The following is a 17,749-nucleotide window of genomic DNA, read 5'->3' on the forward strand; positions in this document are numbered from 1 at the left end:
AAAGATATTTCGTTAAATATGAAGACAACAAAAGTCTCATTTTAACATTTGATAAACAACTTTATTTGTTATCTTCGTTAGTAGCGTGTACAAAAGAAAAACGGTTAGTAGGTGGAAGTGTTCTTGTGTAAAGATGAATTTAATATACTGCCGGCTTGTTGAGGAGACAAGAGTTCCATTTACACGTGTTTATAGCCAGTAGTCATCGGGATGAAAGATGCCAGCAAAGGAGAAAGAAAGAGCAAAGTCTTCAGTGTATTTAGTTGTAGTGTGTGTGTGTGTGTGTGTGTGTGTGTGTGTGTATATCAACGAGAGCAGTTCTGTAGCGTGATAAAGAAAGTTTGTGTGCGTACTGCACATGGAAATAAGTGGGAGTTAGAAAAGAGCCATGTTGGCTTGTTTTACTCACATTTGGCCGGGGGGGGGGCTGAAGAACACTCAGCAATGTGTACTACTGGGACAGAGCAGGAAAAAAAAAAAAGAGGAGGAGCATTGCTGGTTTCAGGTTTTATATACTCAGTCACGTGATTAGGAGCTGGCTTGTGATTGGATTTCAAATCGAGCCATGAGAATTAATTCTTGCCTGTGATTGTAGCAAGTTTCGACTGCTATGAATAACAATCTATATATCTATAAAAGTGAGAAGTGCTCTTTTTCAACCTACTAAGAAAAATCTACAATAATCAGAAAATTCTGTATAAAAGGATGCACCACTTGCAATCGAGTCAGTTTCATAAACAGTTGTTAATCTGTGTGCTAATGACTTGTTTGAACTCTGGTAACGTTTCTAGGATGTCACTAGCTGAAAGAAACTTCATTCAAAAAGGCCATTCCCAGCATCAGCTAAAGAATTTTGGGTAAATACCAGGTGGAACGATAAAATTTTTTTGCCTTAAAAAGACGACATGATTCCATTTCCGTTTTATGAAAACCATTTTTTTTTTTTTGTTGCATACCATCTACTAGTTTGCCAGTTGTGTACAAATCTCAAGAGCGAGAGCAACCTTCTATCATGTGTGAAAGTGACACGATGTTCAACGAGCGAGATCAAAGATACGCTGCTGTACAACTCCTGTGCTCTATCAATCCAAGTTATGACAACAGGACCATTGCCAGCACTCTGAAAATGCATCATTGGATTGCTAGGAATAACAGCAACATGTCCAGGGTGATGAAAACAATTTATGGTCATGGTTATGGTTTTTGATGTGGTTTCAAGTGAGGGCCACATCATGCCACCTCACATCTTTGAAGTCAGCTGGAAAATCAACACCAAAGTTTGCCTGGATGTGCTGAAGAGTGTGGTGAGCTCCTGGTGCAATCAAGTGTCCGATGGTAGGTCCTGGGTTTGGCAGCAGGACTTAGTGCTAGCCCAGAAGCATAGCTACTGAGAGATAAGGCCAAAGAACATGACAGTGTGACGTCATTACCAGATCAACATGTAGGTAAAGAAAGTTTCCGGTGTTCAACCACATGGCTATAAAAAATATTTTTCATTACCTTAGTTTGTGCATGTTTTTTTTTATTCTCCTAAAGAGAAAAAACAATTCTCCAGTTGAATAATTATATAATTGCAATTATAATAATTGCAAATTGGAATAATTTTAATCTAACAAAATATAACAGTAAGTGGATTTTTTTAATTTTATATCTATCGGAGGAAGTCGAATTTCATTTTATTTACGTTTTTTTAAACTGCAAAACGAACAATTTTTATATTAAAATATTTTTAGTCCGTTCTTTTAATAATAAATAAAACTTTTCATTGAGTATTTCCAAATATTTTAAAGTTAGAAACATTTTTCATAATAGTTTTTTTTAACTAAAACGATCGATTAATTCAATATTTTAGCACCGGGCATAATTTATTTCTTTGAAATATATTTAAAACTTAAGTTTTTGTTTGTTTTATAACATTTTATTTGGGGTGGGGGGCTTTCTAACTATTCTGCACTTTCACCTAACAATTTAATGAAAAAAAATAAAAAATAAAAAGCTACCATAAATCTTAACTTGAAAATCCTATCTAAAATAAAGCATAGTGCATACACTGCACAAGCATCATTATTATTATAACAACAATTTAAAAAAAAAATTAAAAAAAAAAAGTTACTTCACGGGGAACGTGAACCTTGAGTAAACGGGTTTTAATTTAATGGTTGCTCCCTAAAAAGCGCATACTTAATCACGAAAACATTTTTGAAGGTACTATTTGAGGCAAAAAAAAAAAAAAAAGTTCACGAACATTATTTGAATATGTATTAAAAAATAAATATAAAAAATAAAAAGATATTAGTGTGGAAAATATAAAATCAAAATAAAATAAAAACAAGCACGAAATGAATCAAATTTAATTAAAGAAATTAAAATTCAAAAAATAAAATACACGCTTGATTACAAAAAAAGTGTACGAGATATATGCGAAGAAAGTGAAAGAAAGTGCTCGTCTGAGCTCCAATCTCTCGTCCCCCCCCCTCGCCAATCTTTCACGAGAAACACCAGTCTAGCTGAAACCACTGTCAGTAATTTTCCCCACTCTTTATCTGTGCCTAAATCAAAATGTAGATTCCATGAACAAAGCTTCCTTCGTAGAAGTGCACGCCTGTGGAACTCTTCCATTTGACTGTTTCCCACCTGACTACAACTTGGTTGTCTTCAAGTCCAACATAAACAAATTCTTGATGAACTGTCCCCTTAAGAAAGACACTTTATCAGATTCCCAATACTAGCGATTACTACGATATTATACCATTGATTAGTGTACACACAATAACCCTTATCCCCGAGTGGCCTCTGGGACTTGATAAGTGGTGACTTTCTTGTAAAAAAAAACTATGGGAGCAGCCATTAAATTAAAACCCGTTTATGCAGGGTCCATGTTCCCTGTGAAGTGCCAGAGAACACTGTAGATGACATCGACTGGCGCCTCACCAACTAGTTCTGAAGGGTCCGAGAGTATGGATAGTCCAAAGTGAGAGAGTATTAACCAGATCTCTACTGGAAGTGTGCAGTTCAAATCTGGTATCTTGGGGAGGCATTTTGTTACCCAAACCCCAGGAAACACCAATGGCCGATGCCAACAAGAAATTAATGGCAAACGGCTGTTACGATAATGTGCAATCATCTGCATAAGTGGTCAAGAGGTGGAGAGCACTGGAAATCTGGGGAGACTTGTCACTTGGTCTCCAATGAATACCACAGGTTACTTCTAGTGAGTGATCACTGATGATGGCCTGTGAGATAACTCCTAGTGAGTGAAATAATAATAATAATAATGTCTCTCCCAAATTCACCACCACCCTTATTTAATATCGTAGATGTTTACTATATTTTCTTAGTTTTTAGAATTTTTTAGAATTCCTAACCATGTAACTGATGAACATATGCTACACATTTTGATGAAAAACATAGGGAAAAAAAATGGACATGGAAGAAAAAAAAAAAAAACAAAAAAACTTTAGATATAAATTCTGTATGAAAAGTAATAGTTATTTAAATATATTTCAACATAATCTTGTGGGGAAAATCCAGCTCCCAATAAGGGGAACTCTGGATAGGAACAAAAGTAAAAATTGTCTCGGTCATGAAAGATTTCTCCACCGGCCGAGGACAGAAAAAGTGAATTGTAGCATCAGAACAGGTACTATTACAGTGATCTTGTCCCAAAAGCCAAGAATTAATCGTGTTTTAGGTTTCTTTAATTGTTTATTCCCTAAATTCAGAATTCAGTTTTATCAATATTAGATTGTATATTGCTTTAAAATTACGTAATTTTACATAGATAATATTTATATTTTATATTGAATAAAGTTCAGTTTCATTATTAATCAAATTGGGTTTCTTTCTTTTTTTTTTTTCAACACGTTTTAATGCTCTTTTTTAAAAATGCCGTCATATAGTATTGACAGTGACAGTTAAATCTTACCTACATTGCCTGAAGGCATTTTTTTTTTCTTACAAGGTGGTCACCACTTATCAGAGCCTGGAAGCCACTCGAGGATAAGGGTTATTGCATGTACAGTATGTTAGTGTTGGAGATTTCATAAAGTGTCTTACTTAAGGGGGCGGTTCAGCAAGAATTTGTTTATGTTGGACTTGAAGACATCCAGGTTGTAGTCCGGTGGGAAACAGGCAAACAGAACAGAGTTCCACAGGCATGCACTTGTAAGAAAGAAGCTTTGTTCATGAAATCTACGTTTTGATTTTGGCACAGATAAGGAGTGGGGAAAATTACTGACAGTGGTTTCAGCTAGACGGGTGTTTCTTGTGAAAGATTGGCGAAAGAGGGGGACGAGAGATTGGAGCTCAGACAAGCACTTGCCATGGAAGTAACGATAAAACAGACAGGCTCGCAACGTCTCTTCTGTTAACAGGCTTTCTATATCTCGGTGGGCGTGCCACAAGTCCAATAAGATCCAGGCTTTGCTTCAAACGGAGTGCTACGATTTTGTACCTTTATCTCCACTGGCCCCCGCCGTCCTCCTCCGAGCTGAACCTGCTGGATTACTTCGTTTAATCATATGTCGAGAACATCACTAACAGAACCTCCCACCACACCAAAGCCAGCCTGATCACCGCTATCTGTTGAGTATTTGCCAAGCTCCCACCGGCGTTTGTGAAAAAGGTATGCTCCCAGTTCCGGACCCATATCGAGGGGGTGATTGAGACTGAAAGAATAGATGTCAGATCTACTACATAAGTTATCTGGATTGATTTTTTTTTCAATAAAAGTTTTAAAATAAAGCTGTAGTGTTGTTTTCTTTAGAGTGAAAACTATTGTTCCATCCTGTACAAAAATTTCTCTACAATTTCTCATTGACCATCAAAGTCTTATATTTTCAAACTCATCTGATTGATTTTTAAGCATTTGATTTCAAAGTTTAGAGTTATTCCCCTTGCACTTTTCAACGTTATAGACTTGTTATATCAGTAGGAACAAAAATGTGTTTATCTGTAAATTGTGGGATTTGCGATGGAGTCATGGAGTTGCGATGGAGAATAGCATGGACTTTAAAATTACTGATTTTTATGAACAGAGTGTCACAGGTGGATTAAAGATAATGTGCTTATTTTCGGGGAGGGGGGAGCAGTCAATCATGAGTGCGAAAATGTGCAGGTGTTCACATAAAAACAAATTAAAAATTGCAATGATATGCAAAAGTTTAAGTGTAATGTTAACAAACATCTTTCTACTCATCTCCCTTCATAATGACCCCGCTAATTAAGTCCCTGATAGTAGCCCCTGCTTCAAAGTGGCCCTGTGCCTTGTTTGGGGTGAAAATTGAATTAAAAAAAAAAAAAAAAAAAAAAAAAGAGAATTAAATTCTCGTTCGATGTAGTAATTTTCCATGGCGAAAATTAAAGTACACATGCAGGTTCATGTCCATGGCACACAAATTCAAGATGGAGGATTTCAATGCCTCCAAGTGGCGGAGTTATTTTTAGATCTAGTCTCGGGGAAGACAGGAGAAACTGGAACGAACGGAAACAGATTTGATTTTTGCAAACAAATCTTTATATACAGATGGTCTCAAACATTTCAGCCTGTTTGCTGTAATCATGGAACATAAAGTAGTTCCTTTATTCCATGTGTGTGGATGGTCAAATCGCAACATTATGTGTTTCTGATACACATGGGTATTGAAACAGTGATTGCTACAAAAATATTTCTGCCAAAGATTTGTTCGGCCATATGCAGTGGTTGCTACAAAATGTTATTTAAAAGTTTTGTTTATGTAAAAATATTTCATTTTTTAGAACTCTGAGTTGATTGGTTTTATTTACTCTTTTGGTTTGTTGCTTGTTCATAACCTTAGACAAACACATAACAAAATCCAATTTATTTATTTTACATTGAACTGGCTTAACAAACTCATCTTTCTTGATACAATATTTTTTTTTTTTTTTTTTTTTTTTTTTTTTTTAGTTGGCCACGATTATGACTAAGAAATTAAAAAAAAAAAAAAATTTTTTAAAGTTGTATCCATCAGTATATTCATAAACGAATCCCCACTCCGAAGCAAAATTTATCGAAGGAAAGGAACTTACCGTTGTGCATTTAATTTTGTTGTACTTGCTCTCAAATTCCTTGCATTTTTCCTCATCCTCGTCTGCAACGCACCACTTTACTAGCAATGCAAAAAAAAAAAAAATCCATGTTATTTTTATATCTTGTACCTCCTTTCTGATGAAAGTGTCAAAGAAGGCAATATCACAACGAATGATACAATAGACCAATACAAAAATGATGATTCATATGAATTTAGACAAATGGTCAGATATACAGTCAGTAGTAAGTAACAGAAGAGAACTCGAATACCTACTAGACACTATTCTCAAATGTCTAAGGTCTATCAGGACTTTACCAGGACAACCTATCATAAGGATACTTCCTCCTACAAGTAAACCCCGACAAAATATTCAAAATAACAGTAGTCAAAGCCCAAATAAAATTCCCTCAATATAGCTACCCTATACTGTCTTATACAAGGATTGGTGCACCTTTTGTGAGTAATGTTCCCTATAGTAATGACAGAAATTGGATACTCAGCCAGACTGGATGAATTCTTGTCCTGGAATCCAGAAATACCAAGAAAATTATATATTACGAGCCTGGGTGCCCAGGTGTTTGGAGATGTGTTGAGAAAAAAGTGGTAGTAGGCAGGCAGACTTGAACCCGTACCACGAAGGCAAAGAACATGAGAAAAAAAAAAACCTGACATCTTTGCTGTAGCACCCATTGCCAAACCGGAAGTGATGTAGGTTTAAATTAAGGTTAGGCAATCGAAAAGAGGCGACAACTTTTGAAAATATCGGCTAAAAAAACAACCTCTCCCTGTAGAAAAGTGCCCAGTTGAGGGTGAAGGATTTAAGGTTTTTGGCTAATTTTTCGATATTTGTCGTCCAAAGGGTTGTTCTTCAAAACGATATCAAAGATATTCTAGTAAAAATATAATAAATTTATAACTTAAAATATTGCAGCATTAAGAATTGATTATATAATGTTATTAATTGAATTTTTAAAAAAATTCTTAATGCTGCAATATTTTAAGTTATAAATTTATTATATTTGTTACTAGAATATCTTGTCCTTTTCTTTTCCAGTTTTAACAACTAGTTCTTTACTTTTCCATGTTTAAGCTTAATCATATTACTTTTCATGCTCGCATTTTTCTATTGCAATCCATGATTTTTCCAGGTTTCCAATAAATTCACTTATTCTTTGTTTAATTTCAGTTTTATTTTTTGCCTCCATAAACACATGTAGTAAAAGTCGCAATCATCTGCTTTCTATAAAATTCCCAATTATCCCCCTTTCATCCTTTCTTAGTGAATTAGTGGCAACAGTAGTTGCTGAAGCGATGTGGTTACTATAGGAACCAGTCATAAAAAAGCGTTGCTTAGCTCAATTTTTACGATTTTGAACACCAGAAAATTCATAACTTTTATTTTACGGAACGAAAATTTAATTTTTTTTTTTTTCTTTTTTTTACAGTATAGCTAAGAAAGTGATCTAAAAACTGTAATAATTGTTTGAAATTTGGTCAAAAAATGAGTGAGCAGTGAAGCTTTAAAGCAATTCTAAATGACTAAAACTGCCACAACCATATATTCAAACACAGTAGTGTTTGTATGATATAACATCACATATCTATATATAATTATAAAACTCAAATGACCTTGTAACGATGAATGTAACCCACTTTCCGGTGCACGACATCCGGTTGCACAGGCGCGCATGACCTGCGCACTGAAATATTAACGTTATTATTTCGAAATTATTATTTAACATAGGAAGAGTGGGGTTTAAAATAACTTAAATGTAATACAGAAATGAACGATGTAAAAAAAAAAAAAGAAAAAAAAAGAAGCAGATATCAAAATTTGAATTTAACTATAATAAGTATTATGGGATCTGTTCAGTGCACATTTACCTACAAGTATGGCAAACCACTTATAATTCAGTAACTGTAAAATTTTTTTTTCAAAAATAATCAATTATAATAAACAGAACGACTCAGAAATCTATCTATATATTTTTAATATACTTTCATAGAAATGTTTCTGTTATGTCAAAAAAAAAAAAAAAAAAAAAAAAAAAAAATATTTTCTTTACGTCACAAGTGTCACGCTCATACATGAATTCCATAGCTAGTATAACATACTGACCAAACGGGTAACGGGTAATCTAGTATATCTATAAAAGTGAAAATGTCTGTCTGTGTGTGTGTGTGTGTACACATTTCCCTACAAAATAACTCAATTTTCAGGCTAGAGACTCGAGATTTGACATAAGGAGTATTGAGATTTGGGAAAATCTTTTTAATTGGTTTTCAGCCAGAAATTTGGCTGTCAAGAGGTCAAAGTTCAACGATTTGACCTTTGCAAACTCTACCAAACTCCTCCGCCAATTTTGGGTCTAAACACTTGAAATTTTATATGTAGGTTACTTGGATATGGACCAAACTTTTTAATTTGATTTGATAAAATTTAAAAAAAAATAAAAAATAAATAAATAAATAAAATAATAAATATTAAGTTAAAAAAAAAAAAAAAAAAAAATTGACCTCTGCAATCAACCAAATTACTCAGCCAATTTCTGGTCTAAACATTTGAAATTTTACATAAATGGTATTCAGAGATAGGGCAAGTCAGTTTGGGTCGAGAATTTGAGCTGCAAAGGGGTCAAAGTTCATAAGATTTTATCTTTGCGGTGTCTAGCAAACTACTCGGCCAATTTTGGGTCTAAACATTTGAAATATATACATAACGGGTATTCAGACATGCAGCAAGCATTTTAATCAGTTTTGAGCGAAAATTTGACTGCCAAAAGGTCAAATTTGAAAGAGTTGACCTTTGCAGATTCTACCAAATTCCTCCGCTAATTTTGGGTCTAAACACTTAAAATTTTAGATTTAGATAACTTGGACATGGGTAAAATTTGGATTTGAGACCAAAATAATAAATTTTAAAGGGGTCAAAATTAGGATCAAAGTTTAAAAAAATTGACCCCTCCGGTCTCTACGAAATAACTCAGACAAATTTTGGTCTAAACATTTGAAATCTTACATAAAGTGTATTCACAAGTAGGACAAGTTATGAACAGTACATAGGAGCCGAGCAAAGCCGGGCTGAACTTCTAGCATAATATATAACATATATATAATAATAGATAAGTATAACAAATATTTATTGATTAGTACGGCATAATCACATGGACACACCGGTTTCCACTGGATCACTGAAGTTAAGCGATGTTGAACCTGGTCAGTACTAAATGGGTGATCATTTGGGACTTCCAGGTGCTATAGGTGCTCTCCGCTTATCTTGACATTGTTTCCAGTCGTCCTGGACTTTTCCTTGCCACTGGACTCAAACAGTGCCGATTCAGGAGAGGTGTGGTTAGGGATTGCGCAACCTTTGCCTCACAATTATGCACACAGCTGTTCCTACAAGGGGTATCTTTTGTCTTTCGAGATTGAACGGAGGCATTGAAAAATACATATTTCGAATCTTGCTAGATTCAGCCACTCTGACGAGTCATAGATGATGAAATGTGTCTGTAGATAATTATATTTTAAACTAATATATATGCCACTCTCCATTTAGGAGTACCAATTTGGTAAAAGGGAAAATTATTCCCAACTCGCATTTAGGTAAAAATGCGCTTTCGTATAAATAATTGAATTCCTTCAAAAACGTATTGCAAAAACAAATAAACAACATCTACGTAAATTGCAATATATGCAAGCAGTCATGTGCGATAGCCGAGTGGTAGAAGTTTAGGCTTCTTTTCATGGGTTCCGGATTTCAAATCTCGCTACAGTCAGCCAATATAATATAATATATATATATATATATATATATATATATATTTGATACAGATTTAATGATTCGTCTACTCAAACACTGACCGGTATCCCCAATCTATCCTGTATCCAATTGCTACTTGTCTGTTGCTCTGCGTTTGGTCTTTGATGTACAGTCTGCATTTAACTCTCGTTAAGGATGGTTTACCTTACCTCACAAAATGTAATTTACAAATTTAATTGTCAGCGTGACGCTTACTATGTTGGTCACACCTTAAATGTGCAGACTAGAATTAGTCAACATATTCTAGCAAAAATAAAACTGGCAAGCCTTGTCGCTCCCCCCCCCATTCTTCCGCCTTGGAACTTGCCATTGGCCAACACCACCATGAAAATCCAGCATGTGCCAATGTGTATGAGATGGAATGTTTTAGAATTTTACACTAGGCTGGTTCTCAGCATCACTAGCAGATTACAGAGTCAGTCTCCATTTCCATTCTTTCATGTAGGCCCCCTCTGTCAACAGAAAAAATTTGTCATGTCATTAGACTTATTTAAGGCTATATTTTAACTCCCCTTTGTCCTAGGGCTCTAATGGACAAATTTATATTTAGTTAACCTTTGACAAGTAAATATTTTTGTCTACTAGCCAAACCCACACGATTTTTAGAATATGACATCTTCGTTCTTTGACGAGTATGTCATCATAAAGATTTTTCTTTGTTTTTTTTTGTTTTTTTAATAAGTGTAATTCTAAATATGTAGCAAATTTTCTGTTGATACTTGAAGGTATAAACATTTTAATTTCTTCAGATATTTTTTAAACAGCCTTCGTTAAAAACAAAAGTGTATATTGTTCTATTAAACTTTTATTGTTGAAATAATTTAACTTTGTTCATTTTATTTTATTAAAAAAAAAAAAAAAAGTTTAAAAAGATATTTTTCAATCAGTAATGAGCTTTGAAAGACTGTCAGTGAAAGAAACACAATCGCCAAAAGATAAGTGTTTCATTATTTCTAGTCGCCATTTTGAAAAATCACTCGCAAATGCGACTGTTTCACTCGCAATGTAGAGCCCTGTCTTTGTCCGCACTTGTACATATATTTTACGTAATTGTAAATATTTTATTTTAGTCATATTCCCGCCCATCTCTTTTTTCCTCACTCAATAAAATTTACACGGACACCCTATTAAGTCTCTGATGTTTTTATGTATTTCTTTTTTTTTTTGTATAGTCCAACAATTAACGCCGGAGGAGTTTGTTGGTGAAAGAGGCCCCCTAGGGTGTCGCCGGCTATTTTCTTTAAAGCAAGTTAAATATTTAGTGATTTATAAAGAATCAGAATCGGTAATTCTATCAGAATTGGGAAAATATTGGAATCATCCCAACATTATTTGAAACTTGATATGTAAGGAATTTGGATCTGTGGAATAGATTTGATCTAATTTTTAGCTGGTAAAAATAGCTGCTAAGGGGGTCAAAATTGATAAAAAAAAATAAAATAAAAAGTTAACTTTGCAATCATAAATTGTTACTTCTATTTATGCACAAATATACATTTAACAATGTTTTTAAGTTTTTTTTATATGCTTATGGACATGATGGCTCAGATGGTAATGAATAATGCTAGAGAGCTAGATATTTTGGTTTCGATTTTAGCTGAAGGCACCCAAGTCATTTTTTATTTAACTTTTGAAATTACTGCTATATATATTGGGTACAATATAAAAAAAGAGAATTGGATGTTTAATAAATACAAAATCTGCATAAATTAAAATATATTTAAACATAGTTCACGACCGGGCAATGCCGGACAGCTTGTTACTCCACAAACTAGGTAGTGATGTGGAGATTCTAATATTTTTCCAATTCTGATACAAATTACTGATTCTGTTCAAATTTCTAAATATAGAGTTGTTTTGTATAGGGGGTTCGGATTACCACAAAAAAAAAAAAAAAAAAAAAAAAAAAAGCATGTAATATGTCCATACATTTTCAAACAAAAATACATTTTATAGGTGCGACCTATAGATTTTAGTTTTACTTGTAGTTTAAAATCATAAATATATCATTTCATCATTAATATGAGCCCTTGAAAATTAAGTTTTGAATAGACACAACAAAATAAAAAATTTTATAAAAAAAAAAAAAAAAAAAGAATCGTTTTGGGAATCGGAAAAAAGGCAAATTTTTCCGATTCCAATAATCCCGAAAGTTCTGATGATTAATCATCTCAACACAAACTAGGATTAGGATAGGATATTCATTTACCCGATAAATCAGAGAATTAAGATTTTGGGAGAGAAATAGACATTTCAAAAAAATATTTTCAAAAAGAAAAAAAATTAAATTCAAGCAAAATATTCAAGCTTTGTTACATTTGTCATGAAGAATGGAGTATGTTCAGGGATTTGGTTTAGTTTATTTATGGCATATCAGCAATCTATTTTTTTTTTTCACCCTAAACAAATCACACAGCCACTTAGTCATGAGGGCTACTATTTGAGACCAGATTTGCAGGGATAGTATTTATGGAGTTGGGCAAGTCCAATAATCTGCATGTCAGTGCTGCAGGAACGTCTTGTACATAGCTCCACTTGTGCAGGTTGTTTCACATTTTGGAAAACCTTAGCTTTGGCTCAGTTGAGCGTTACCTGCTCATTCCAAGGGAGTTCAGAGCCTGCCAGGAGATCTTCTTTCGACATCGGAAAAGCCTCATTGTTGTCATCTTTGATAGACTCATTTCACCAATGCAGGCAGAAGGACACTGGTGTTGTTTGTCTGAGGCCTTTGACTATGGCAAAGCTTTTACGGAATGGTAGTCACTGCAGCACCTATCGATGTTGATATAGGGGTTGGCAATTGTCACTACTTGTCACGTTTTGCCTTCATTATTGTCTCTTGACAAATCCGCAGTGGAGGGATTCAGGACAGCATGTGGACAGGAGACAGATTGGTCTATTTCAGGTTGCTGATAAGTGTCCGGAATAGGAACTGGCTACTACAACCACTTCTCTTTTTGTTAAAATGTTTTTAACTACTGAGGATATGACACCAATGATTTTGACGATCGTTTTTATAACCACAGTTATAACCAACCAATCAGAAGCTTCAAAAGTTATAAAAAAATTTTTTTTAAATGTCGAATTTTGGATTCAATCAGTTCGCCGTCAGCTTTTGTCTCGAAACGACTCAAGATCGGGACTATATTGATTCTTCGCCGCTATCTTTTTCACTATGAATTACTTAACACTCGAAATCATGACTGCATTGATTCTTCACCGATTTGATTTACTGCCGCCATCTTTGTTCAACATAATGTCTCAACACTTAACAGGTTATGCACCCAGCCATAGTCTTTTCTTTGACGGATCAGAATCTGAATTCGAATTGTGGCAGGTGAAATTTCTGGGGTATTTAAGGAAGCGAAAACTACACAAAGTCATACAATCGCCAACAGAGAATCCTAACGACCCCAAATTTCTCGAAAAGAATGCAACTGTTTTTGCAGAACTGATTCAATGCTTAGACAATAGAAGTCTGATTATAAGGTATGCCTTGGATGATGCCTTTCTATAGCCTAGGTGGCCAATTCTTGTATAATTTTTTTTTACCTTATACGAAGATTCTGGTTATTTTTCTTTAATTATCCTGCTTGTAGAAGGTCGGAGAGCAGCGTATGGAATCTTAGTACCATGTTCTAAGATTCTTTCGCTGCTCTATCCGCTACCCCCCCCCCCCTCATTTTCATGAATTGTAATATATTTCTGTATCCAGCATAGTTTTATTTTACACTGCTCCTGGTTAACGATGGGTGATTGCGTTTTAAATTTTTAAGTCCATATTGCTTCACACATTCAAGCGTTGTTACCTTGGTGATGACATTGGCGCATATACAAGCCGGTGTGATAACAAGAGTTAGGAGTGGATGGAAAGAACAGTCCTTCTCCCTCCTCCCCCCCCCCATCACAAAATAACTATATTTAGAAATTTGAAAAGAATTAGATTTATTTACTTTCCTTTTGTCTAATTTTTTGGGGTTTTTTTTTAAACATTGAATTAGAGCCAAGGAGAAAAGATAGTTTTAGAATAGTATTTTAGTTTTTGTTCATAATCACACTGTTTCTTCTTTAATATATGCTGAAACATTTCGTAGCCCTCGGGCCAAGATCAAAGTGTAGTATCTGCTGCTACCAAAGTGGAACGGGCAGTCTATCAACTAGACGGGGTTGGGAGGGTCCTACTAACCACTGCTTGTATTTTTTCTTCCCCCCCCCCCCCCGCCCTCGACACATTAATTATTGTGTTACCGTTATTGGTATATATATATATATATATTTTTTTTTATTTTTTTTTTTTTTTACATGCTAATAAAAAAATGTTTTAACAATTGGGTGCCAAGTAGGACGTCCCCAAGTAGGAAAGGGCGAATGCGGTATTATGGTGGAAGAAGATTCTAGCCAAGAGAAACTTTTGTTTAGTTCTAGAGTGACAAGAATGAGCAACGACCTCTATCCCGCCCCTTTTGAGTTGGCCTTGTGCCTAAGTTTTTTGTTCATGTTTATTTTTGCCTGAATAAAAGATTTAATATCTCAAAGTGTAGTATCTGTTCTGATGCTACACTTCAATTTCTTTTGTTCTCAGTGACGGAGAAAATCTTCACAACCGAAACAATTTTTAATTTTTGTTCCTTTTCTCCACATTAAAAAACGGCCCTCGTGTCTAACTCTGCCCTCGTGGGGAAGCAAAGTAAATAGTAATATATATTGAAGCTATAACAAAAAAATAAATAAATAAATAAAAAATAAAATAAAATAAAAATAAAAAATACCTCAACAATTAACAACGATGGCAGTGCACCTAATATTCAAATGTTTCATCTAATATATAAAAAGGCATTATGTTTGTCTATCTGTCAGCATATTTTCAAACTATCTTCCGAAACTAAAACTTGCAGAGCGGCGGCGGCGCTAGCCGCTAGGGGCCTCAAACGATTGGATTTTTTTATGGTCTTTAACAGGTTAAAATAATTTTTAAGGGGTCAAAATTGAAAAGATCGTTATACACTGTTCATTCATCTTAGTTGATTTTTAATCAGTTCATATGCATGTCACGTTGGTACAGTGGTAACGTCACCAGCTTTGAATTTGAATGCTATAATTTTGCTTTTAGTTTAGATTCTAACTGATGGCACCCCCCATTTTTTTTTTTTTTTTTTTTACTTTTGCAATCACGACTATAATAATATATAAAATTAAAATCTCATATTTAAGCCTATTTTATGACCGGGCAAAGTTTTATATATATATACATATATATTTAAATGAGAAGTATTTTCTAAAAGTGTGTGACCATCTTTTACTAATATATATATATATATATATATATAATTACATGTATCTTTGATCGTCTAGTGTTGTGAGTGTACGTGTCACATTTTTCTCAATACGTTCCCATTTTGTTATTGAAATATTTCCTATTAAATAAACATTGACGACGAGCACAACCTCTTTTATTTAATTCGATCATCCAGCGTTTTCTGGGATACCAATATTCAACACTAGAAAGACTAAAAAGATTCTAACTTAGTTACATTCTTCAAATTTCATGCACCCCCCACCTCCGCATTTTTTTTTTTTTAATTACCACTTGTTTGAATTCAACTTTTGAAATGCAATATAAATCAAATTTAAGCAACGCAAAAAACAATTAAGGTAATTTTTGTAAGCTTTATTCATAAAGTCTAAAGAGGTTAGTTGGTAGAAAATTGAAGATCAAGATTCTGATTTTTGATTATGAAATTCGCTTTATTTGTTGGCAATTTATTTTCCATTTCTAAAAACAGAAAAGATCTAATATTTTAGAAATCAGACAAATACTGCAATATACTGTGCTAAAATAAATTAAAAAAAAAATAAAATAAAGATAATAAAAAAAATAAAATAATTAACAGAATCTCTTTATATAAAAATTAAAATCCGGAAGAACTTATGGGATGACACATATGCATTATTTAAAGAGAGATTATTCATATATAAGATATTTAGGAATATTTTATAGACACACACACAGAACTTGAATGCCTACAAGACACTATCTTCATGCCTACGGTCTCTGTAAAAAGGTTTGTAAGGACAACCTGGCATGAGAATACTCTTCCCTGACTAAATATTCAAAGTCATAGTATTTGCAGCCCAAGTAAGATCTCAATATGGCTAGTCAACACTGGCTTTTACGAAGAATGGGGCACCTTCTCCAAAGTGACGTTACCTCAAATAACAGCCCAAAACTAGATACTCCACCAGATAAGGGAAATTCTTGTCCTGGAATCCAGTAAAAGATCACAAGAAAGATATACTATAACATATTTAAATGGTCAATTGGGGAGAGGAAAATTATGTTCCTAACTTCTTTATTAAATCAGTGTTTAAAAGGTAATGGAGAATTTTAATGAAATATTCAAATATCTATGTATTTCATATAGAGATCAAGGAAGTGGGGCCCCTTGATTTCTGAGAACTTGGAAGTAAAATGAAGCACAGAAACTATATAAGTGCTGGAATAAAAAAAAAAAAAATTTTTTAAATTAAAAAAAAAAAAAATTAAAAAAAAAAAAATTAACATTTTGGAGTATCAAAATAAAAATTTGCCTATTTTCTGATGTCCCAAAGGATTCTTTTTATTAGTTTGATTTCTTTGTCTTTGTTTAAAAACTTCGTTTTCCACGGTTCGTTTTAATGATGAAACAATATTTATTGATTTTAACATAAAGTGTCTTTTTATATTTGCAAAAATATATGCACATTTTACATGAGGCTTTGTGGTAATCTGACCTTGCCCCCCCCCCACCCGAAAATAGGAACCGTCTCATCTATTATATAAATCTCAAACGCCTGTTTATGTGTATGTATGTCTGCCAAAATACTTTCGACACACGTGATGGATCATGAGATCGGTATCGTTTTGAAGCTCGACACCTCCAACGACAAATATAGAAAAATTGTCCTAAAACAATTTCTTCGCCCTCAACTCAACTCGCCCATTTTTTACAATTAGGGGTCACTTTTTTCGTCAACATTTTCGCAAGTTATTGTCTCCGTTGGATTGATTACGCATAATTTCAACACTCAACTTCCGTTTTTTACTATAGATGCATCAGCTAAGACGTTACGATTTTTTTTTTGTTTGTTTTTTTTTTATATATATACATACTCCTTCACGTTACGGGTTTGAGCCTGCCTGCCTACTATAACTTTTTTTTTTAACATCTTTTTCCACCCAGGCTGCCTACTGTTTTGATCCTCCCCCTACTACCACTTTTTTATTGGAGGGGAGGGGTTCTTACTTCACCACCTCCACACACCCGGGCAACGCCAGGTACCCACCCCACTAATAAGTCACTAATATATACGAATATATAAAAATGGACTTGAAAAGTATATATATATATATATATATATATATATAGACACACACACACACACACTAGCATGGTTGCCCGGGTGTTTGGAGGTGGGTGCTGAGGGGGGAAAAAAAAGCGGTAGTAAGAAGGCAGGCTCAAACCCGTATTGCAAAGGAGAAAAAGAATGGGAAAAAATCTGACATCTTTGCCGTTACGACCACCCCCAAACCGGAAATCACGTAGGTTTAAATTAAGGCCAGACAATCGAAAAGAGAGGATGACTGTCGAAAATATTGGTTAAAAAAGCAACCTCTCCCTGTAAAAAAAAGGTCCAGTTGAGGATGAAGAAATTAATGTTTTTATCCAATTTTCGGTATTTTCATTTGAAGGGTAGAGCTTCAAAATGATCCTGATCTCGTGAAAATCCGTGGCTTCTGTCGAAAGTTTTAGGCAGACATGCAAACATGCATACATTTATATATTGGTAGCTCAAATTTTTTACCCAAACCGATTAAAACGCTTGCCCTATCTCTGAA

The 17,749-nt window shown here is 34.0% G+C and overlaps 1 protein-coding gene across 1 annotated transcript in view; it reads right to left on the reverse strand.

The window, feature by feature from the left end:
- LOC145245829 (serotransferrin-1-like) overlaps positions 1 to 17,749 on the reverse strand; it is a 49,374-nt gene that overhangs the window by 23,149 nt on the left and 8,476 nt on the right. Inside the window, exon 2 of the mRNA XM_080107477.1 lies at positions 6,049 to 6,128. Coding sequence (XP_079963603.1) covers positions 6,049 to 6,128 — 80 coding nt within the window. The remainder of the gene's footprint in view (positions 1 to 6,048; positions 6,129 to 17,749) is intronic.

Source organism: Euprymna scolopes, chromosome 23, assembly GCF_053919585.1.
Source record: "Euprymna scolopes isolate OS-2025 chromosome 23, ASM5391958v1, whole genome shotgun sequence".
Lineage (NCBI taxonomy): Eukaryota > Metazoa > Mollusca > Cephalopoda > Sepiida > Sepiolidae > Euprymna > Euprymna scolopes.